Here is a 23,558-nt window from a genome sequence, read left to right as displayed (position 1 = left end):
AACAAGAACTGGTCTTACTCTTATAAAAAAAAATGAAACATATTTGGTTTTAGGCTTCTAGCCAAATAACAAGACCAGGTCTTGCGGAATTTCATCATGAAAATAATATAAAGCCTCAAAACTTTAGTTATTTTACAGCTAATAACAATACCTTCAACCGGCCATTTGCATTTGCTCCTAAGACTACACAATTGGAAAAAGTCATTACTCTTAGTCCTTACTCTTTAGTCTTTTGACTTTGGATTATTTTAATTTCATCATGTTTGCAGATTCATGTATAAATAAGAGTGACCAAGTAACCAACATGCATCAACATTTCACTTTCATACCCTCTTTTTCTGATCATTTCCTTTTGTTACAAATATATTTCCCTCTTAGAGATGGATTTTGTATGTTTTGCACTGATCATTCTGCTGATATGCATCATCATTCATGTTCTACGTTCATTCGTTTCAAAAACTAGAAAAACAAACTACAAGCTTCCACCAGGACCTTCTCCTCTTCCCATCATAGGAAACCTTCTCGAACTAGGCGACAAGCCGCATAAATCCTTAGCCAAACTTGCTAAGCTTCATGGTCCTATAATGAGCTTGAAGCTAGGCCAAATTACCACTGTTGTTGTCTCTTCAGCTGAGATGGCCAAAGAAGTGCTACTAACCCATGATCACTTCTTGTCGAACCGAACCATTCCTCAATCTGTATCGGTTCTCAACCACGAAAACTATAGCCTAGCATTCATGCCAGTTACCCCTCTTTGGAGAGACTTGAGGAAAATATGCAATGGTCAGTTATTTGCACACAAGACTCTTGATGCCAGCCAAGATGTCAGACGTAACAAAGTGCAACATCTCATCGCCGAAATCAAAGAAAGTAGCCAAAAGGGTGAAGCTGTAGACATTGGTACTGCAGTTTTCAAGACTACCATAAATTTACTATCAAACACCATTTTCTCTGTAGATTTGGTTCAGTCTGCTGGTATAGCAGGAGAGTTTAAGGACTTAGTTACAAATATCACAAAATTTGTTGGAACACCGAACCTTGCGGATTATTTTCCTATCTTAAAAAGGGTTGATCCGCAAGGTATCAAAAGACGCCAAGCTAAGAATGTTGAGAAGGTGTTGGACATTTTCGATCGCTTGGTTAACCAAAGGCTGAAGCTAAGGGAAAACACAAATGTTGACAGCCACAACGACATGTTAGACGCACTTCTCAACATTTCTACTGAGAACAAGATGATGGACAAAACAATTATTGAACATTTGTCACATGTATGAATTATTCTCTTCTCTTTTTCTTTTATTAAACTTAACCATATGATATGAATATAAATATTTTTCTTACTCTGACTTTGGAGTTATGACTCATTAGGATCTATTTGTTGCGGGGACTGATACAACAACGTCTACACTAGAATGGGCTATGACAGAGTTAGTACTCAATCCAGAGGTTATGTCAAAAGCAACAAAAGAACTTGAGTTAACCATTGGCAGAGGTAAACCTGTTGAGGAATCAGACATCACCAAACTTCCATACTTGCAAGCTATACTAAAAGAGACATTCCGCTTGCATCCTCCGGTTCCACTTTTACTCCCTCGAAAAGCTGACAGAGACGTAAACATTTGTGGCTATATTATCCCAAAGGATGCACAAGTGTTAGTGAACGTGTGGACTATTGGCAGAGATTCTAGCATATGGGGCAATCCCAATTTGTTTTATCCAGAAAGGTTTTTAGTGTCAGATATTGACGTTAAAGGTAGGAATTTCGAACTTGCACCCTTTGGTGGTGGACGGAGAATTTGCCCGGGCATGCAGCTGGCTATGAGAATGCTGCTCTTGATGTTGGGTTCATTAATCAACACCTTTGATTGGAAGCTTGAAGATGGTATGAGTATAGAAGATGTAGATATAGATGACAAGTTTGGGATCACCTTACAGAAGGCTCAACCCCTGAGAGTTGTTCCCGTCAAAATAAACTTTTAAATTGGCATGCATCTACCTTTAAATTGTGTCTAATATTTTTTATTTGCTCTGTTGAAAAAATAAACATAATTTTTTTGTCACAATTTCAGTGACTGTCCATCCAATTCAACTAATTAATTATATTGATTAGTGATGTGCCTTGTAATTTTGGTAGGCTATATTAGTATCATAGTGTTCTTTTGATAAAGCACCATAAGAAAGACAGTATACACTCTCAACTCAAATGCCAAATGTATTCCATTCGGCTTAGGAGATGATATATTTTGAGCCTTCTAAAGCAAGTTTTATTTCAGAACCACAAAACAGTAATTTGGAGAGTCAATAGTCAATTACATTAAAATTTTCAACAAAAAATAGAAGCAAAGCAATTTCAAGCCTTGAACAAAACAATAATTCAGGGCTCGAAAGTCATGGTTTCAGCTTGACGTCTCACTGACTCAAATAGCACAGAGGACAAGTACCTCTCCCCAAAGCTTGGAAAAACGACCTGCAACATGTCAAAATGGAAATTAGGCATCGACCTTATAGAATCATGCAAGTAAAATAAATAAGTAGAAAGGTGAAATTATATTAGCTAGTTCTTAAGCTACAAAATCATACCACCTACACCATTTCTTTATTGAATTCAAATTTTCTGTGGATAGAGAGATTCCACGCATTTACAAAGTCAACAGCTTAGATATGCTGGTTCAAGGCTGTAATTTTAAGTTTGGTAAATCAATTTAAAAACAAACTAGAAATTTGAGCAGCTTGATCTTTAATCCAACTGCTTCAAACCGCTGACTATGTGGAATCTCTGGCTGTAGGAAATCTGAATTCATTAATGGCCTATAGGTTGGTATGACTTACGAGTAACAACCAATGATATCAGATTGTAATAGTGGATCTGCCTAGTTGTCTTCATTTTTCTTAAATTAAAAATAAAGAAAAAGCATCAGTTCTTTGCAATCCTTTCATCTCTAAAAGGTTTTCCCATCCGTAATATCATGCTGTCAATGCAGTCTAAGAGATCATTAGCTCTTAGTTGAACATTATGCTTAACGATTATAACCACTTTTGTCGCTTTATGAAACTTGATATTTCTAAATACTTGAACTAAAATTTTAGGATCAACTTACAACAATAAGCTTCCCAGCATTTTCTGGCCTTTTGGCTATCTTAATGGCAGCGGCTGCTGCAGCTCCAGAAGATATTCCCACCTACAACAATATCAAAGTAAGAGGTTCGGTAAACTACAAAATTGGAATGCAGAATTCCATGACCAGTTCTTGTTTTTTTCTCCACATCCAACTACCAATAACAAAAGAAGTTCGACAAAGTAGATATTAAGACAACAACACGCTGACTCTTAGCTGTTTTTATATAGGTTTAGAACTTACAAAAAGGCCTTCTTTAAGCGCAAGAAGCTTTGCAGTTTCTATTGCTTCATCACTTGATATCTGCCAAATTATACATATATCTGGTTAAATGAAATATTAAATGTTGACAACTATTGCAAAATGATGAGATATTTGTTATCCTTCTAAACAAACCATCAATTACAATCTTAACTTTGGAATTTAAATTTCTTTTAAACTAACTCAATAGTGTATATGATAAAAATTCAATTGTGAAAGATCGTAACTGGCGTTAATAATTCAAAATACTTGATCTACCAAATCATAATTTGTCCATATTTATATTTATGACCCTAAAATCAGCATCCAGTCTTCAAAGCTATCCATGATTCCATTCTCAATGTAGAACTGTTCAACTTCATTCCACATTAAGTCTAACAAGATTAGATGGTGTAAATTAGCATTCAAAAACTGTGGTTTACGGTCAAACTAGAACTTTGCTCCTAGTCATAACTTTCGTAGGAATGAGGATAACCATAATGCTTTAGAACTTTACTTCAAGTTTATATCACAATTTAATTGAAAGGGTTCTCAATCTGGAAATGACCAATAGGTATCAATAATTCAATATTATCAAATCTATAAGACAAAATAAACTATCAAATCTGTATCTAAGAATTGAGAGTTTAAGAAGGTCAATAAGTCATCAACAATCAGATGCAATGACTATGGACACGTGAATCGTCCCACCTTCATAAAAATTTAGATAGCATTTTCAAAAACAGAATTTCATACATTATATTTTTTGAAGAATGATTACACACAAACTCTTGAATAATGGGATGATTATCCACAAGTTGTTTAAGCTTACTTGAATGACTTCATCAATAAGATTGACTTCTAAGACACCAGGAACAAAGCCAGCACCAATCCCTTGAATCTTGTGAGGACCTGAACATTTACAGCAGCAAATTGCAAATTATCAACAACACAGAAAGAGAAATGATGTTGAAAAACTACATTATTACATAAGATTTTTGACTCACCAGGCTTTCCCCCTGAGAGCACTGGACTCTCCACCGGTTCCACACCAACCAGCTACAAAAAGAGAAATGAAGTTAAGAGCATATAAAAGAGAATGACATAGGTATAGTATAGATATGTACATTGTTCGGTTAAATCTTGTCTCCAGTCTCCCTAAATTTATTCAAACATATATTTAGGTAGAAAAATTAACCTTAATATTGGGATTTTGCTCTTTAAGATATTTCCCAGCACCTGTTATGGTACCACCAGTACCTATCCCAGAAACAAATGCGTCAACTTTCCCTTCTGTGCCTTTCCATATCTCTGGACCTGTGGTTTCATAATGTACCTGCAACAGTAACAAACTAACAATATATATTGCTCAAAGTGTCGAGAATCCAGTGTGCCAGTTATAAAGCAAATGAGTTTATATACCTTGGGATTGGCAGGGTTTTCAAATTGCTGAAGTATGTAGGCATTGGGTGTCTTAGCCAGTATCTCTTCAGCTTTCTGAACAGCTCCTTTCATTCCCTTTGCAGGATCTGTCAGAACCAATTCAGCTCCAAAAGCCAATAGAATGATTCTTCTTTCAAGACTCATTGAAGCAGGCATCGTAATTATGAGCTTGTAACCCTTGGCCGCTGCCATAAAGGCTAATCCAATGCCAGTATTACCACTTGTTGGTTCAATGAGGACACTCTTCAGTCAAATAAGAGAAACAATAAATTAGTAGCCAAAATTCCTTTCTTTTCCTTCCCACTTCTAAGCATTATACATATCAGTTGCAAAAATATATGATTTATTATCAAGATCTAAAATGACTACTAGATAGTAACATAAAATTCATTATGTAATTATTTTTAAAGCAGAAGATTCACTTTTTATTTAAATTTGGATGAAAACTTTACACATATGATATAAACCTTCATCAAAAATGATAATCCAGCCAAAAGTGTGTTCTCTTGAAGGAAAGTTGTACAGGTCGTTATCCTACATATCTACTATGTGGAATATTTTAATTCACTACTATTGTCCTACTTCTTCATACTTGAAGGATTTTGAAAGAAGCCGCGATTCACACACACAATGAGTAAATAAAGATAACCATTTACGCCGTAACAAAAGTTATCACAGTACAAAGCACTGTTTCAAAGAAGAAACCTTTACTAATCTATTACTAGCATCACTTTTCTTTAATTAACAAGGTATACCAACCTGTCCAGGTGTGATAAGCCCCTTCTCTTCTGCATCAGCAATCATACTATACCCAATCCTGTGTTCAAGTAAACAAGCACATAATCACAAAAACCCATGTCTAAAACAATTCTACCAAAAGCATGAGCAAAAAAAAACTCAGAATCAATACTTGTAAGATGAAAAAATAGTTACCTGTCTTTTACACTAGAGCATGGCTCCATCAATTCCAGTTTGGCAGCAATCCGAGCCACACAACCATCCGCAAGTCTATTTAGATATACTAATGGGGTTTTGCCAATCAACTACACAAACAAATATCACCATATCAGACAACACTATGTTATTATCTACCAGAGAACACTATCAATAGGGACGAATCTTAGCTACAAAGATCATACAAAAAATAGGCATCAAGGAACACCAACTCACTTCTGTAACATCTTTGGCAATTCCAGACCTTTCAACCGCCATGGTATCAGCTCACTCACTACAATGCAAAAAGCTGACAACCAAGAAAAACTATTAGCATAACAGCCACAAATTCCAACATCCAATCCACAGTGCTATCAGTACTCTATAGTAACGGAATCTGAATCATTTCTCAACACAGAAAAAACAAATAAGCTCATCTTTTTCTTGGCAAATGAAAAAAAAAATCTTGAAAATTCAAAACTAATAAAACAAAAATATTAGTAAATGCAGTATTTCAATAATTCATTGGCAAATGAAACAAAAATATGAAAATTCAAAGCTAATCAAAACACAAAAATTCAATCCAGTTCAGCTAAAATCAAATGCAATATTGCAATATTTTCATGGCATCACCTTTATCGGAAACGAAAATCTATAACTTGTCATATGAAATATCAGTGCCTCAAATAAATCGAATATATAAGGAACCAAACGATAAGAACAAAAATTCCTATTATATTAATTTAAGCACAGATAGTAATAATAATATTCGGTAGGTCATTTTCATTAGCCCTATTATACTCACCGTTTCAGGAGTCCGAAAAGTCAACTACTGTTATTGATGAATAAAGATGTATAATTAGTGGCAAATAAACCCTAATTTAATTAGCAATCCAGAGCTTAATTAGTGTATTAGAAGATTATAGATAAACGAAAGAGCAAAAAAGGGAAAGAAAAATCACCTGGCTTGAGAAATGACGAACAATAATCAGTGACTAAACCGAGGTGAACACGTTTATAGCAAACAATGGATGGTATTATTAATTATTTAATTATATTATCATGATAACATCACTTTCACCTTTGTCCTAAAATAATCAAATATTCTTCCTCGGCAATGACAAATTTTAATACAGATCACTATGAATTATTATTAGAAAAATATTTAAAATTTCAAAGATGGTATAATTGTCATCTTCATTTTTAGATATTTTAATAAAAGCAAAGAAACTAAATATATATTTTCTATTAAATCAACATCATAAAGTTGACAATCGGTTACTAACTATTACTTATGAAAAAAATACTATCGACGGTTATTCAAATTTTTTATGATTCTTAAATATTTATTTATGATTGATCTATGATTGATCCTTTGTGAAGAAATTTATTATAGACCATTTAAAAATTATAAATTTCAATTTTAAACCATATTGACTGTAACTCGAATCAAACTGATTCTTTAAGTTAATAAATTGATTTTACAATTTGGTTGAAATAAGTTGTTTAAATCAGTTCGATTTTTTATATTTTTTCTTCATCTAAAAGTCATTTAGCATTTTTTTCTGAAACAATATATATACTTTGTATAGGGGGATAATTTAAATTTATTATTTTTTAAGTAATTTTATTTATTTTATGATAAATAAAAATTAGTTCTATTTATTTTATAGTAAAAAATAGAGTAGCATATATAATGTTTTTACAAATAAATGAGAGTGTATCTTTTAAAATAAATAAATAAATAAATGACTTTATATGTATAAATATTTTTATTTGTAAAAGAAACATATTATATTTAAATAGTTTTACTTAAAGTTTCATAAAATTTTATAATAATTTTTAAATACTTTAATATTATATAATATCGATTTTAATATAATAACCAACTGACGTAAGAACAAATGAATCAGTATTTTACTAGTTCAAATAATAATTTAGTTAATAAATTACATGACTAAAATAATAATAAATTACATATTTCAAAATAATTTTGTCATGTCATATTTCATTGTTTACTCCCTTTGAAAGATTAATCCATAGTTGCAAGGTGTGTACAAAAGAGTAAAATCCTCACAAGTCACAAGCCCTCACCACAACCACAACTCTTATCCTTTCAACCCCATCTCAGAAACACTTTACAGTTGGTTTTTCGAACACCAAACCCAAAACATGGCAACCCTTCAATTTACATCCTTCACTTTTTTCAAACAGAAGCACCCCACAACTAAGCTCCCCTCTGCTTTTCAGCTCAACACAAGGCCACGCCTTGGTTCAGGTTCACGGCCACTCACTGTCACTGTGAGGTCTTCTTATAAAGTGGTGATTGAACATGAGGGCCAAACTACACAGCTTGAAGTTGAACCTGACGAGACCATACTATCAAAGGCATTGGATTCTGGCTTGTCTGTGCCACATGACTGCAAGCTTGGAGTTTGCATGACTTGCCCTGCTAAGCTTATCAGTGGCTCTGTTGATCAGAGTGATGGAATGCTCAGTGATGATGTTGTGGAGCGTGGATATGCACTATTGTGTGCTTCTTACCCTCGATCTGATTGTCATTTTAGGACTATACCAGAGGATGAGTTACTCTCAATGCAGTTAGCCACAGCCAATGACTAATCTAGTTTTCAGTTTTGAATGTAATTGGCCCCTTTCAGTAGAATTGAGTCTTTTGATTGTTTCTTATTTCTTATAATTGATAATTGATACTGTCGCTCTGCTTTGCCAAGTTACTTCAATTATATGGATTTTTATTGATGCATGATGAAATAGAACATCTAACACAAATTATAATAGATATATCATAGCATAATTTATGCATGATCACACATCTCATACAACTTCATTTATTAAATACTAAACCTTTTCACATACTACTACAATGGTGGGATCTAAAATGGTACAAGAAGTTGGCGGTTGCCAAATGTACTTTAAAATATTACCCCCCTAGCCTAATGATAAGATCTCGATCTCCTTCTGAGTATAAACTACACGGGTCCTGTATTCACGTAGTCAAAATATTGGTAGTCGTTTCGAACAATCTAGATTCAAACTCAATATTTTAAATGTTATCAAATGAAAATCTGTATTTTTTTGGACCGTAAAATGGTCATTCTGGGTGAATGCCAGATCCTCTAACTACAGAGAAATCAAATTTAAATAGTTCATTCCCTCACATATATCACCATATAACCATGGCCAATATACTGTATCCACTGAACAAGCATGGCCCTAGCTAGGTCAAATGTGAGCTGAAAGACTTCTTCTTTGGTCGTTGTTTAATCTTTAACTTCACATTAATGCCACCATCAATGATGGACTTAAGAACAATCTGAAGCTTCCCCTCAACCCTTTCTCCTTTCCTTGGAGTATAAATCACATCATGAATATCATCAGCCAATGCTCTCTGAGCCAGAATTTTCCCCACAGCAGCACAAGTGGTTTTGTTCTTGGTAGAAGTCAGGTCAAACTTGAGGTCCTTGGAAATAGAATGTGCCACAACAACAACCTTGCTAGTTACCCTATGAACAATGCAGGCCCGAACAGAGGCTTTTGATATATAAATGTCCAAGCAAAATGGTTCATGATAAGGACCTGTAAGCTGGTTAAAAGTGGGAATCCTCTGTCTCTTGTTCACATGAGAAGACACATCATTGGTTTCATCCATCTGTGCCATAACACTTTTACTACTTCTTCCCAATTCATCAACTTTGGGAAGCTTCTTATCCTTGGAAGTCGCATTCAGCGTGGATTTAGCTTTAGCTTTACCTTTGTCGATAACCTCAGTCTTGTCATTTTTTTTCTTGGATGATTTTTTCTTGTAGAATTCTAAATTATACTCTTCAAACTCCATGGAACTGCGCTCAAGCTTATAGAACAGATTACCACGAACTCTCATATTATCAATGTCTTCAAAATCGAGTTCATCCTCAACATGTGAGGAACGAGCATCAACGAGTTCATCAATTATATGTTGATCACAAGAACTGTCTACTGATGCAGCTAAATCCCTTCCTTGCCAAGCTTGTGCCACAACAGATGAGACCCTCCAAGCATCACTGTCCACAAGCTCGATGTCAAATCCATTTGATTTGTGATTGGAGTTGGAGAAAAAGTGGGAAAGATGAAGGCTAGTATTAGAATTATATTCAGAGGGTGGGTCAGATAGAGAACTTAGTGCAGCCCCATGATCCTTATTGGGAAGAGTGGTGAGGGACTTGAAGCCGATATTGAATCCCCTCAACTTGAAGATAATATTTTGATTGTATATGGAAGCACCTTTTCTTGCAAACATGGAAAATATCATGATCACAGTTTTGAAAAGAAAAGCAGTTATTATAAAGTAAAAACAAGTGGAAGATGGCCAAGTTTCCAAGATAATAACTTCTGCAGCCCAAAATGTGAAAAATGGCCACAGAAGCAAAACGTCGAATAGTTGGTGTGCTTTCTTCAATCAATGGACAACGAAGAATGGAGACTGGAGTATCTGAATGAAATTAGAAACGGAGTGGAATCCCGTGTCGCTAAGCTCGTTGGTGACTACCAGAAGCTTCTTGTTACTCGAACCCTTAATAAACTAAAGAAGCTCGGTAGTCCTTTCTCTGCTATTTTATTCATATGCATAATAGAGTGAGTTTTTCGTTTTTTTTTTTCAATGATCTCTGTTTTGAAAAAATCAATCTGCCTTTTTATTTATTTTTTTAAATTATACAATTAAGTTTCTAAATATTGTAAATTTTGTTTTTAGTTATATTATACAAATTTCTCATAAAAATATAATTTTGATGATTTATTTTTTATTTAATATTATTTTAATCACATTTTTTATTTAATATTATTTTAATCACATTTTTTATTTTAATCCTTTTTATTTATTAATATTTATTTTAATCTTAAGTAAAATAATAAATTTATATAATTTTATAAAAAATACAAAATTAAAATTATTATCAAAATAAAAGATAAAGAATTGAAACAAAAGATGAAAACTGAAAAGAATTAAAAATTATAAAAAACTGAAACTAATTAAAAAAAATAAAAAATAAAAAATAAAAATAAAAATTAAATAAAATATAAATAATTAAAGTTATATTTTAGTCAAAAGAATTTCGTGTTCTTTTTTTTTTTCATATATATTTTCTTTAATAGTTATTCATTTAGCTTAAATAAAAATTGGTGAATAGCAGTGAAGTTGCAGTGAGTAACAAAAACGTTGAAGATGGAAGATGGTAAGCGAGGAACGATTATGATAACGAACGACGACGGGATCGACGCGCCTGGTTTAAGAGCTTTGGTTGACTCACTGGTCAACACCAATGTTTTCAATGTCCTAGTCTGTGCTCCCGATAGGTAACGTAACTCCGATACTTTTGTTGATGCAATAATCAACATTTGAGATTAATTGATTTTCATTTTCAGCGAGAAATCAGCTGTTAGTCACAGCATCACATGGCTCCATTCTATATCCGCCAAACAAGTCAATATTCACGGCACCGTCGCCTCCTTTGCAGTTTCTGGTTAGTTAGTTACATACTCTCTTTCACTCTCTTCTTTTCCATTTACACTCTAAATCACTTTTCGTTCTTTGATTTGCAGGGACTCCTGCTGATTCACCCGATCTGGTTATATCTCTCCTCTGTTCTGCTCTTTCAATTTCAATTAAGTCTTTAATTATATGCGTCTTTATAGAGAGTAATTAAATGAGAGCTAATGAAAAGATCTCATAGTTGTTATTACGTGATTCTTTCAATATTTCTTATAATCTTATTTTATAAGCATTTGTTAAGAAGTTTATGTGCCTTCCAATTTATTTAAACAGGTAATCAGTGGCATAAATAGGGGTAGCAACTGCGGCTATCACATGTATGTATCACCATTTTCTTCCCCATGTTCTCACAATTTAGGGAGTGTTTAGAATTGCTCATTGAATAAATGCTTAATTAAGCTAGATAGCCAAGATGGGCTCTTAGTCATCCTCACAAAATTTCAAATGCTTAACTGCAATGGAGTCTTTATGAGTTTAAAATGAATGCATGTTCCCAAGAGAGTGAAATAAGAGCTAGGATCTGAAGCCCTCTTTCTTCTGATGATCATGTCAAAATTGACGTCATCCATTTGTAAATGATCTTTTCTTTCGTGTTTGAAATTTCTATGTATTGAGTCACGATTTTATATTAATTTCATTTTCAATTCTTTTATTATCTAACCTTAAACCTCTTTTATTTTTTCATTGAAAATATTGTAATAAATTTATAGAAATTTGTTTGTAATAATTATTTTCCCAAAGAAATTATTTACATTGGTTACAATATTTCTCATGGTCAATACATAAATGATGTAAGCATACCTGTTAAAAAAATTCTGTTAATTTCAAATGACAAAAGTAGTTATTACTTAATAGTTATTACCATAACGAAAATTTTGTCTGTAGCTGTTCTGACTAATTCCCTTTCAGTGTTTACTCAGGCACTGTAGCTGGAGCTCGAGAGGCCTTCTTCAATGACATCCCTTCTATATCCATTTCATATGACTGGTATATTTGCAACATGCTTCTGTGGAAATATTGCTGGATTTATCTTGAATATTTGTTCTGAGTTGAATTTTGAAACTAGTCTATTTGCTTATAATTGTAACTGATAATGAATTAATGTCTTGAGTATTATGGCTTACTGGCTTTATAAGTTATTCCACTAATCTTTCATCCGTATCCTTCTATAGCAACAAATTTTCATTATCATGTTTGACCATTTGAAGGCTACTCTATGTCCAGGGTTGAAGGAAAGAGTAACCCACATGACTATGCGCTTGCTGCACAAGTTTGCATACCAATCATAAACTCCGTACTGGCTGAGATAAAGAATCAAAGCTACCCTAGAAAATGTTTTTTGAATATAGATGTGCCAAACAATGTTGCTAACCATAAGGTAGGTATATTGTAATCTTGCAATATATTTAGCTTGTGATTTAGAGGTAAATGGTTCTTTTGATTTAATACATGGTAGAAAAGTGTGGCATTGATTGATCCATGTAGTCGACCTCACCTAGTAGGAAAAAGATTGGTGGTTGTTCATGTTGTTGTATATGTTTAGCTTGTGATAAACTGTTGTCATGAATCTATTATGATATATAGCCAGATAGCCGTGTTTTGTCTGCTAGAATGATGCCTTGCCTCCATGAACCTGTCATAGTTATGTCCAATAAACGACACCTATTATTTCCTTTTCGTAAGGAGTTGACTAGACCTATCTGATGATTAAGAAAGACTCCATAACTGGTTAAGAAAATGCAGTCTTTTTTCTTATTATAATTTGTGGAATTTATATAGTTTTGGATAAATATGATTTGGGTGTGTAAAATCCAAAAAAGCTTCCTGATTTCATGACAAGATATACTACTGCATCATCAATTGATTCAAAACGGTGACTTCTTGTGGGTGCAGCCTCTCTGCTTATGGGGTGTGCATATATGACCTTTCCAATGCCCCCAAACCATTGGAAACGTTGCAACACTGGACTGCCCTTGTTACAAAAAGATGTAGTTTAATACTTGGTTTGTTGTCAAGTGTTGAGCCGTTGAGATTTTGTTTTAATCATCTGTCTCCTGTATTTTCATATCCAATTTATTGAATGAAGTTTACAACTGTATTCAAAGGCTTGCTATTGCTGACTTTGCTACAAGCATATATTGTTTTGTCGTGAAATATTTTATAACTAATTTTTTGGTTGTCATCTGTGCACCTGAAAAAGGGTTACAAGCAGTTGAGATTTTGTTTTAATTATCTGTCTCCTGTATTTTCATATCCAACTTATTGAATGAAGTTTACAACTGTATTCAAAGGCTTGCTATTGCTGACTTTGCTACAAGAATATATTGTTTTGTCATGAAATATTTTATAACTAATTTTTTGGTTGTCGTCTGTGCACATGAAAAAGGGTTACAAGCTAACTAGGCAGGGTAAAAGTATCATTAAGATGGGATGGAGGCAAGTCACCTCTCAGACAGAAGGACGAAGAATGTCATCTGATATGACCAATACAGATGCGGATATACCTAAGAACTTTGGTACATCATCTGTATCACCTGAAAATCTTTCATTTGTGAGAGAGGTGGGTTCATTTCCATTTTCTTTTTACAACTTAAAGTCTCAACAATATTTCATTTGTATGTAGCATATTGTATAATAACACAGCTTAATATTGTGCTTAAATATGCTGTTATTGAACTTATTCTAAACATATGAGAGTAAAGATTGTAAGTATTCAGTTTTATCGACTTCTGAAGTAGATGAGTAGTATCTAAAGAATCTTACTTGGATGGACATTTCCTAATCCTCCTTGCCTCCTATTTACCCAATGAATCATGATGTAGTAATCTTTTAACTTTTGTAGGTAAGAGGTCCCATACTTGATCATGATGATACAGATTACAGATCATTGAAGGCGGGCTATGTGAGTATGTGTGTGTGCATGTACGCGTAATTTAATTTGAATATAACCCATACTAAACATCTTTTTTTTCTTTGAAAAGATTACGGTTACTCCTCTTGCTGGTCTCTCTAATGCGGAGGAAGATTGTAAGACCTTTTTTGAGTATTGGCTACCAAGTGTCCCTAAACACCTGTCATCAGCAGCTTTATAATACTGTAAGATGTATCATTTATTTGCAGTTTATATGGTAGCTTTGATTGCAATGTATTTGTGGCAATAGTTGCATTTACATTTTAGCATCCGTGCTAGTTAATCAAAATTATTCTTCTGTGATGAATGGAAAATTTCGGAAGGCTTTCATATAATGTGTTTAAGTGACACAATCAATAAATGACTTTTGCCAACCAATTAGCCAAAGGTTGCGGTAACATTTTTTCGGTCAGTATTTGCTTGATAATTGGTGAATTGTGAACCTTATATTGTGTGCCATTACTGTGAGTGTAAGACAAGTTATAAAGTATTCAAAATTGGCATCACCTTAGTGTTAGAAAAAGATAAATGGTATGCTTACCTCCGATCCCTCAAATGTGATACACTTTCACTTTATGGAATTGCTGGAAAAGTCGAAAAGCAAAGCATCTTATTTCTGAAATGTTGTTCTTACACTGTTTTAAAATGATTCTAGCAGAAGCACAAGACATGAAACTGTGATCTGATAGGGAAATTTGTTGTGAAATACCATAACCACACTAATTGAATTGAGATGCAAAATATTAAATTTGATGGAATGGTCACAATACTCGTTAAGGTTAATTAGCATCATATATGATCAATCACAGCATCCCATTTTCTTGCTGCACATATATAACTGATTATAAATGTGTTTAAACGACATCACTACAAGTGAGTGCCTTTGTGACTCTTAGGTTTTTTTTTTTTTTTTTGAGTTCAACTCTTAGGTTAATTAGCATCATATATGATCAATTATAGCATCCCATTTTCTTGCTGCTTATATATAATTGATTATAAATGTAGGTGTTGTATTAATTCACTCCAAAGTAGCTTTCACCGTCAATTTCAATAAGGAAAACTAACGACAACAAAAACTACCCTCTCAACAGCTTAAAATAGACACCTTACCAATTGAAAGCCTTATCGATGAATTCTTTAAATAAAAAAACAATATATGTAGGCCAATACACTCTTATCCTACACATACATTTTGAAAATTATGTGCAAATAGAAAGCATTAATTAAAGAGGGGAAAAAGATGGACTAATTAGCGGATGCTTTATAAGACACAAAATTCAAAGGAAGAGAATCATTATATTTCAGATTTGACTCATAAATTGAGTAAATCACTTTAGACAATAAAGTGAGTAATATGAACTATCTATAATCAAATGAGTACTTGATATTATGTGCACATGAGTGGTTATAATATCACTAATTTATTCACTCACTTTATCTATTTCTCACTTTAGATGAACCAAATTTTAGATTTGGCTTCTCTAAATTAAGTTAAACTCATTTTAAAGAATAAAATGAGTAATATCAACCATTAATGATCAATGAATAGTTAATATTATGTGCACATACATAACCAATCATAAATTGTTATAATATCGATTATTGATTCACTCACTTTATCAATTTCTTATTTTAGAGGAGCTAAATTCGATTAAAAGGGGAAATTAGGGGATGACATAATGAAAAAATAAAAGGAAAGATAACTAAAAAAAAAAAGATAAAGAAAAATAACGAGAATAAATTACATCATAAAAAAGGATAAAAGGAGATGGGGAATCTGTTAAAAAAAATGTAAAAGAACGATAAGATAATTTATGATTTCTAAATATTTTATATACATCATACATTATTACTAGCCTATGTTTTGTTCTTGAATTTGGAAGGTGAATGTGATTCCACTAGTATTGACCAGAGGATTTGCACATCTTCGCAGGGGCAAGATTTCACATCTTCGTACAGAATGTATATACCTCTTCCTGAAAATAAAATAAATTATGGGCATAAGTAGGAAGATATATATAATAAATAAATGCTTGTGTGAAAAACATATATATTTCCCAGAGTTCAAATTGTAGTGTATGAAATTTCACACTGTTACTTACTTTTGTTTCTAGGAAATCTCATTGGAATTTGCAGGTGATGTAAAATTGTATCAAGAGGATAAGAAGTTTTAGTACAAAATATACTAAGAACAGTGAAGAAGAGAACACATACACTTTTGTGAAAACTAGCATGCATATATAAAGAAGATTTTTAAGAAAAATCATGGACAATTAATGCAGCAATGGAAAGTGTTATGGAACATACTTTTCTTTTGTGTTGAATGCAACCGGAGCCAAAGCTTCTTCAGTGGAGAGAAGAGGGATTGTAGCCACCCCATTTGATGAAGTGAGTGTGACTCAATTACTGGAGAAAAATAATAACAAGAGGGTAAGAGATAATTTGGAGGAAAATCCTGTTATATATATATATAGCCTTTGCTTAAACAAGTGTGAATTTTGCCATGTCGTTTTTCATGTTTTGGGAAATTTTTACATTCCCTTGTAGGCCAATGATGAAATTGATCCTATTTGCTGTTGGTATAATGTCCCTTTCATATAACCTTTTATCCCTTTTGTATGAGAAGAAGGAAACACTCCACCAATCAGCTTTGAATCTTACACTTTCATCACTTAAAAAAAAGTAGAAAAAAGAAGCCTCTATTAATGTCCATTTTCTCTTTTCTCTAAAGAGTGGCTTATGGCTCAAGATACAATTTTGTGTTTATTTTACCATCATTTGGCATCAATAGTGGTAGTGAAAGTCACATATTTGGAAGGTTTCCTATTTTGACACATAGGCCTTCCTCTTGCATTTCAAGCAAGTACAAGTACCTTTTTATGAGTCTCCAACAAGACACACACACACAAGGATTTGTTCTCTGTTAGCCACATGTTCGACTAGGGTGCCTTACAAGAGTGAACATAGTTTCGTGTAATGTCTTGCTGACTCAGCATTCACACCTTACTCACATAAATGATTTGACTAATTTCATGAATTTTTTCCCACTTTCTATTTTATGCAGAAAATATTTTAGGATGGTATGCAATTAAAGTGAGTGACTGCGATATTGACAAAAATTATATTTCAAAATTTCAATAAAATAACAGTGTTACTGTTATTTTGACACAAATCAAAGATATCAAAGATAAAAAAGGAAACACTAAACTAGTCAAATTGAATTAAAAGGTGAAAGGAACACACATATGTTGCTTTTTCAGCATAGCATGTTATCATGTGTCTACCGCAACTATATTAAGGTTGTGATAACTATTAAATCTAGAGAGCTAAAGTTTCTCCATAAATTACAACTATTATATCGTAGAGCTGCTTAGAAGAACCATACACATGTTGGATATAAGTATAAAAGAAAAAAGTTGCAAAATAAATACTTATATGAAAAATAACAAGATAAAAAAGGAGGAGACAAATACACAAAGACAATATAAAAGAGTAACGCCTCAATAACAAAAATTCAGACGTTGCCGATTTTGAAAGAAATAAAAAGGTGTCATTTTCCTCCTATTCTACAAACGTATTTTTTTCTTCTTTTTTGCAATTTTCTAGACTTCTATTTATAGTGATAAATTAAGTTTATTTTTCGGAAATAATGACCCATATTATTACTAATAAGGTGGGTAAAAAAAATTTGCTTAATTTTTTTAAAATTCTACCTTAATGAACGAAATCTTTTTATTACATTTAAAATATATCTTAATTATAGAAAATCAAATAAGTCTACTACCTAATCCAAAAACATTCAAATCAATCCATATAAAAGAAACTAATATTTTATATTTATTTATCATAAATGAAAATAGAATTAACTTTGAATTATTCTCTAATCTTAAGGATTTGGCCCACATATTATTTTTTATTTAAAAATGGGCATTAATGTATTCCAAATTATGGACAAAATTAAGATTGTTTGGTTAAATTAATTGAAATGTTTGATAAAAATAACAATTTAATTAACATAAAAATATATTTTTGATAAATGATAAAACATATCAATTAGTGTTCAAAATATTTTAAATTTATTCTTCAAAAAGAAATTTAAATTTAGTAATTTTAAATTTATTATTTTAGTAAGTTAAAATATTTTAATCTGATATATTTATTATTCCTAAATTAATTTTTATCACTAAAATTTTATTTCAGAAAGTATTCAACACGCATATGTTAATCTTCTGATAGTAAAATTTATGCTAAATTACATTTGTGGTCTCTTAACTTATTTTCAGGTAACGTTTTAGTCTTTTATCTTTTTTTTTCTCGATTTAGTCCTTTATTCCTAAAAATATCAAATAAAATATGAAAATATGAGTTTATTTGAAGATTTGCGTTACGAATTTGATGAAATTTGTATTATATTGAAGAATATAATTAATTTTATGAGTTTTGATTGAATTTTTTTTTGAATTTTTTGTATAAAAAAGGATATCATTGTTGAAATTTTAAAACATAAAATATCAAATTGTCACTTAAAATTAAAATAAATGACCAAGTCGGAAAAAAAAAAGATAAAGAACTAAAACGTTACCTGAAATTAAGTTAAGGGACCACAAATGTAATTTAGCCTAAAATTTAACAAGAAACATACAACAATACATATAACAAAAACATTATAATTGAAATAAAATAAAATAAACATTATAATTGAAATAAAATAAAAAAAACAATATAATATATATTAACTACAATTATATTAATCCAGAATAATAATCAATGCAAATCTATTGTCCTTTTTGTTTTGTTACATAAATAAATCTATTGTCTAATATAGTTATTTTATTTATTTTAAATTCTAATAAATAAACTCTAAAAGATAAAAGAAGAATTTTATTTTAAAATAGTTGATAAATTCTACCACAATTAATTCACACAACTATTAACTTAATAATATCGACATTATCAGTTGAACTATAGGTTAAGTATAAATAAATAAAAAATTTAGTTAAAATAACAAGTGTAAAATGGAAATAAAAAAACAGTAAACTATAAACTTAAAAACTACTTGAGGTAACTTATCAAAAAAAACACCATAAACTATTGAAAAAATCTATAAGTTCATAAAGGAATTAATATTATCAAACAAGCTTTATTGTCGGGGAAATGTAGGAACATTTTTTAACATTTACTCTCTTATTAAGTGAAATGTACATGCATTCTACCATTTTATCAAAGTTTAGAATCTGTAATAATTTCACATAACTTGTGTTAAAGTGGATGTTAAAAAGACAGTTTTAGTGGCACTCCTCTTGTTTGTTATATGACTTATAAATTAACTTATTTGCTGTTTTTTTTTATACTTTTATTATATTTCAAAAGTTTAATTAGATATTGTCTTACTTTTTAGTGATAAATATTGAAAAATATGTAGAAGAATATTAATATTATTTGCAGTGAGATTTGACGTGTTCAAACATACAATTCCCGTTAGTATTTGTTTTTCTTCCTATTTATTTGATAAACCGACTTATTTTCAAGATATGTGAATTTTTTTTTACTTCTTCTATTTTTATTGATTCTCTCTCTAATGTAATATCTTCTAATATTACTATTTCCGCTTAATAAATCTTTAAGACGATCATTTGAAAAACTGCAAGTTTTATGTAACTAATCATTATTTGGGAGGTACAACCAAATCGATGTTCAAATTCAACATCTTTCAATCACACTATAAGTGTCACTAAGTTTTTTCCTAATTGTCCCTTTATTTCTTATTAGCCTTATCCGTCAGTCCATTTTTCTTGATAAAAATTATATAATTATTTTAAACTTTGTTATTTAAATAGTAAGAAAAGATAAAATAATAAATTAATAGATTAAACTAGTAAAATTATAAATGGTATCCTTACAGCCACTGAAAATAGAACAGTATAATTACAGGGTCCAAACTCAGAAACATCCTAAAGTAGATAACAATCAACAATACTAAAATCAACCCTTGTATTGACCTTTTTCAATGGAACAGCAGAACACAAGAGTTCAATTGTAAGTAGAAGATGCAAATGGCCAAAAGGGAAATACGAGTAACTCCATTTCAAGAAGGTAGGAGACCTAAGAATGAGAGTAAGATAATTGACATCACAATATGCTTTAGAATTTAGAGATAAAGTCTTTTATACATTATTTCCATTTATTATATTACAGACATTAAATAAACTTATGTTGCTGAGACATAGAATACAACTAAAAAAAGGTACTGAAACATAGAATACAATTAAAAGAAAGGTACAATGATGCTGGATATCACTTTATGCCTTCTTCAGAGTAACCAAATCCATTGTGGCACCATAGGTTCTATTTAGAGACTCAGCACACCAACCATGCCCATCATCAACCATCGGCATTCTCACTTCCATAACAGGAACCACAGGTTCACGGGATCCAGGCATCACAACACCAGCTAAAACTCTAAGCACGTTTGCGGCATCTATGTCCATGCATATATTGATTTCAGGAACTCCTTTTGGTGCTAGAGGAATTCCCATGATCTTGAAATATCCCAACAAAGCATTTTGTTCTGCATTATTTTCCTCGCCTTCGTAGACAAGAATCAATGCCTCGGTTTGATTATCATGAATCGTTGTGAAAAGTATATCCTTACGCGCTGGCATTGTGGTGTTCTTCGGAATTACAGGGACAAACTTGTTCCCATCAGCTCGAATTCCAATGGCAAGAGGTGTGGCTTGAATCGTTAACAAGTCTAAGTTTCCAAAGGGATCAATTATGCCTGAAGCAACAGCTCCTTCCATCGCAGCACCACAAACAACAGCTTCCAAAGGATTAATACCTTTATAAAATTCTGTTACTTTACATATGTTGCTAACAAGATTCTTCACCCTTGGTATATAAGAACATCCACCAACAATTATCACATCATTTATCTCCTCAACTTCTACCTTTGCATCATGTAAACACTGGATGATAAGGCGTTCACACTTTTCAAACACCTCTCTGTTAACTTCCTCAAACTCCGCCCTGTCAACAACCTTGCATATCTTCAAACCATCTCCCAAGTCTACATCAACCTGAACACTAGTTTGAGAAGAAAGCTGATGAATTGCATCCTGCGTAGCAACTCGAAGCAATCCCATTGATTTAATCTCTTTGACGCCGTGACTCTTGAATATATTTTCAGAATCTGGTAACAGATGGCGCATCATATTCTGAAGCAAGTCTTCTCCACCAATGGTACTTCCTGCCAAGGCTTTTATCTGGGATACTCCTCCTGCGGTAGCAGTCACAGCAACATCACAATAACCAGCGCCCATATTGAAAATCAGAGCAATTTTCTCACTTCCACTGCCCATGGTTTCATGAGAAACTTTCTGTTGTTGATGTCCATACAACAATGCCACTGCTGTTGGTTCAGGCATCAGCCTGAGAATATGTAGACCAGCCATCGCACAAGCACGCTCTACTCGAGTCAGCTGGAAACGACTAAATGAAACCGGAACTGTCAGCACTACATTTCTTATCGGTCGTTTCAGATGAGTTTCAGTCATTAGTCTTAATTCCACAAGAAACATTGCAAGAACTTCTTCCGGACTGGTGAATCTCCAAACATTGTTCACTAATGCAGCGATAAAAGGTCGAACGCCAATGTCCAATGTCTGCACCAAAAATGGGAGATTTTTACTTGCATGGACTACAGGGTCAGTATCAACTCTACCAATGAGGCGTTTCATATTGAAAATTGTATCTCCAAACAGCATATCAATGTCATGGGAGAGTTGACTGCTAACTCCACCAGAAGGGGATTCATCTTTGAAAGTCACATATGATCTCATAAGCTTCTGATTTCTTTTGTTTTTCAAAAGCTCCACTTGGGAACCATTCCACACAGCAACACTGCATTGTGAGGTGCCAATATCAATTCCAATCGCTATTTCAGGTAAAGGCAACGACTTTTCTTCCCCAGTGGTTTCACTGTCAGATGCCACAGTATATGCAGGTTCTGCCATCCTGCATTTAACAAACGGGAAATTTGTGAGTTTCCTACCAAACAAACAATATGATGTAGAAACTAGAAAGCATAACACTTGAAAAATGCATTTATGTTAACATTGAACACTCTTAATCTAAAACGCACAGAATCAACTTTAAGAACAGAACATGATTAGGAAAAAGCAAAAAGACATAGTGTAATGCTTCATGCAGGTATTGTAACAAACAGCTATAAGGCAACTTGATTTAAATAGAAACAAAGTATAGGATTTAATTAGGAATATCAATCTATCAAATTTGCATAAGTTAAAAAGAAGAAGGTTAATTGATTGAATAATATTGTAGAAGAGTGAAGTAAAGGTGAAGGTAAAGAACAACAAACAATGACAAACCTGAGAGCAACAGCACAATGTGGAAGAGAAAACGCAAAATTGAACTGTGATTGATTATTTGAGATCACAAAGCGAGAAAGAGACACACAAACACACTCACAACACTTTCTGTCTGTCAAATACAAAGCGGTTCGTCTTCTAGAGCTTCCCAGAAACGTTCTCACACTTTTCTTTCGCTCTACAACTTTCTTTATTTTTTTAATGTATAATATAAAAATATAAATTAATTTATTGATTAATTTAAATTACAATGATTACAGAGACTTAATCAAGTAAAATAATAATTGTTGATCTTTTATTCTATGGTTGTCTAATTAATTTTTCTGAAAATACGGGATCTAATTCCTCTCTCGGTATCCAAAGCGAAAAATTGATGTGTTTTAGCTGAAATTCAATCACTGATATTTTTTAGAAAATAAATAAATCATGAATAATCAAATAGCTAGGACTATCCAGAAGTATCGAGATTCCAGATGAAAACGTGGCAAGTACAAGGAATGTGGTACTTATCAAGTGTAACTTCCAGAAAATGCTACGCAGAGAAAAAAATGTTTTAGTATAATAGCTACTAGGCTAAATTACACCTTTTTTTTGTAGTTCGACTTATATTTAACCTTCACTTTAATTTTTCAAATTTTGTTGGATTTATTTTGATTTATTAAATACTTTCATATATAAAATTACAAATATGATACTTTTTTAGTTTTTAAATTATAATGTTAGAAATTATTGAAAAAAAATCAATTTATAATATTTGTAATTTAAATTATTTAAGTATTTTATGTTTATAATTTAATAGATTAAAATAAAACAAAAATAATTTGATGGAACAAAATGTTTAATATTTATAATATAAAAGACTAAAACAAAATGAATAAAATTTAAAAATAAATTAAACAATTATAAGTATAATTCAACCTAAACATATGACATGTAATTTTACATAAATCATCCAACTAATAGTAACCAACCAACTATTC

General features: G+C 32.0%; 6 protein-coding genes across 8 annotated transcripts; 3 read left to right on the top strand and 3 right to left on the bottom strand.

The window, feature by feature from the left end:
• Positions 1-312: 312 nt before the first annotated feature.
• LOC101511398 (geraniol 8-hydroxylase-like) lies at positions 313-2,063 on the top strand. The gene is made up of 2 exons (XM_004511396.4): positions 313-1,268; positions 1,369-2,063. The coding sequence occupies exons 1-2, from the start codon at positions 381-383 to the stop codon at positions 1,978-1,980; spliced, it is 1,500 nt and encodes a 499-aa protein (XP_004511453.1). The 5' UTR covers positions 313-380; the 3' UTR covers positions 1,981-2,063.
• Positions 2,064-2,140: 77 nt separating this feature from the next.
• LOC101510979 (cysteine synthase) lies at positions 2,141-6,881 on the bottom strand. Of its 2 annotated transcripts, none has more exons than XM_004511304.4 (11): positions 6,695-6,881; positions 5,970-6,042; positions 5,733-5,842; positions 5,559-5,616; positions 4,779-5,042; positions 4,555-4,692; positions 4,364-4,415; positions 4,189-4,268; positions 3,360-3,419; positions 3,099-3,179; positions 2,141-2,467 (listed from the first exon to the last, which is right to left on the bottom strand). In XM_004511304.4, the coding sequence occupies exons 2-11, from the start codon at positions 6,009-6,011 to the stop codon at positions 2,375-2,377; spliced, it is 978 nt and encodes a 325-aa protein (XP_004511361.1). In that variant the 5' UTR covers positions 6,012-6,042; positions 6,695-6,881; the 3' UTR covers positions 2,141-2,374. The 2 variants fall into 2 exon arrangements, with proteins under 2 accessions (XP_004511361.1, XP_004511362.1); XM_004511305.4 differs by lacking the exon at positions 6,695-6,881 and adding an exon at positions 6,366-6,491.
• A 914-nt stretch (positions 6,882-7,795) lies between these two features.
• LOC101510658 (ferredoxin C 1, chloroplastic) lies at positions 7,796-8,496 on the top strand. The gene has a single exon (XM_004511303.4). The coding sequence runs from the start codon at positions 7,905-7,907 to the stop codon at positions 8,352-8,354; it is 450 nt and encodes a 149-aa protein (XP_004511360.1). The 5' UTR covers positions 7,796-7,904; the 3' UTR covers positions 8,355-8,496.
• On the bottom strand, positions 7,950-10,377 carry LOC101510324 (uncharacterized). Its single transcript, XM_004511302.4, has one exon. The coding sequence runs from the start codon at positions 10,039-10,041 to the stop codon at positions 8,971-8,973; it is 1,071 nt and encodes a 356-aa protein (XP_004511359.1). The 5' UTR covers positions 10,042-10,377; the 3' UTR covers positions 7,950-8,970.
• LOC101511091 (uncharacterized) lies at positions 10,342-14,603 on the top strand. Its single transcript, XM_004511395.4, has 10 exons — positions 10,342-10,364; positions 10,922-11,084; positions 11,154-11,251; positions 11,331-11,426; positions 11,525-11,597; positions 12,190-12,267; positions 12,505-12,658; positions 13,667-13,840; positions 14,123-14,182; positions 14,262-14,603. Exons 2-10 carry the CDS (start codon positions 10,954-10,956, stop codon positions 14,370-14,372), a joined length of 975 nt encoding a protein of 324 aa, XP_004511452.1. The 5' UTR covers positions 10,342-10,364; positions 10,922-10,953; the 3' UTR covers positions 14,373-14,603.
• A 5,711-nt stretch (positions 14,604-20,314) lies between these two features.
• Positions 20,315-22,933, bottom strand: LOC101509245 (heat shock 70 kDa protein 8). 2 transcript variants are annotated; one of them, XM_004511299.4, is made up of 2 exons: positions 22,579-22,933; positions 20,315-22,204 (listed from the first exon to the last, which is right to left on the bottom strand). In XM_004511299.4, the coding sequence occupies exon 2, from the start codon at positions 22,201-22,203 to the stop codon at positions 20,491-20,493; it is 1,713 nt and encodes a 570-aa protein (XP_004511356.1). In that variant the 5' UTR covers position 22,204; positions 22,579-22,933; the 3' UTR covers positions 20,315-20,490. The 2 variants fall into 2 exon arrangements, with proteins under 2 accessions (XP_004511356.1, XP_027193421.1); XM_027337620.2 differs by lacking the exon at positions 22,579-22,933 and adding an exon at positions 22,332-22,518.
• Between the last annotated feature and the right edge of the window lie 625 nt (positions 22,934-23,558).

This window comes from Cicer arietinum, chromosome 8 (genome assembly GCF_000331145.2).
Source record: "Cicer arietinum cultivar CDC Frontier isolate Library 1 chromosome 8, Cicar.CDCFrontier_v2.0, whole genome shotgun sequence".
In the NCBI taxonomy this organism is placed as follows: Eukaryota; Viridiplantae; Streptophyta; class Magnoliopsida; order Fabales; family Fabaceae; genus Cicer; species Cicer arietinum.
Note: the sequence above shows the minus strand (reverse complement) of the source record. Positions and strands in the feature narration are given on the sequence as shown.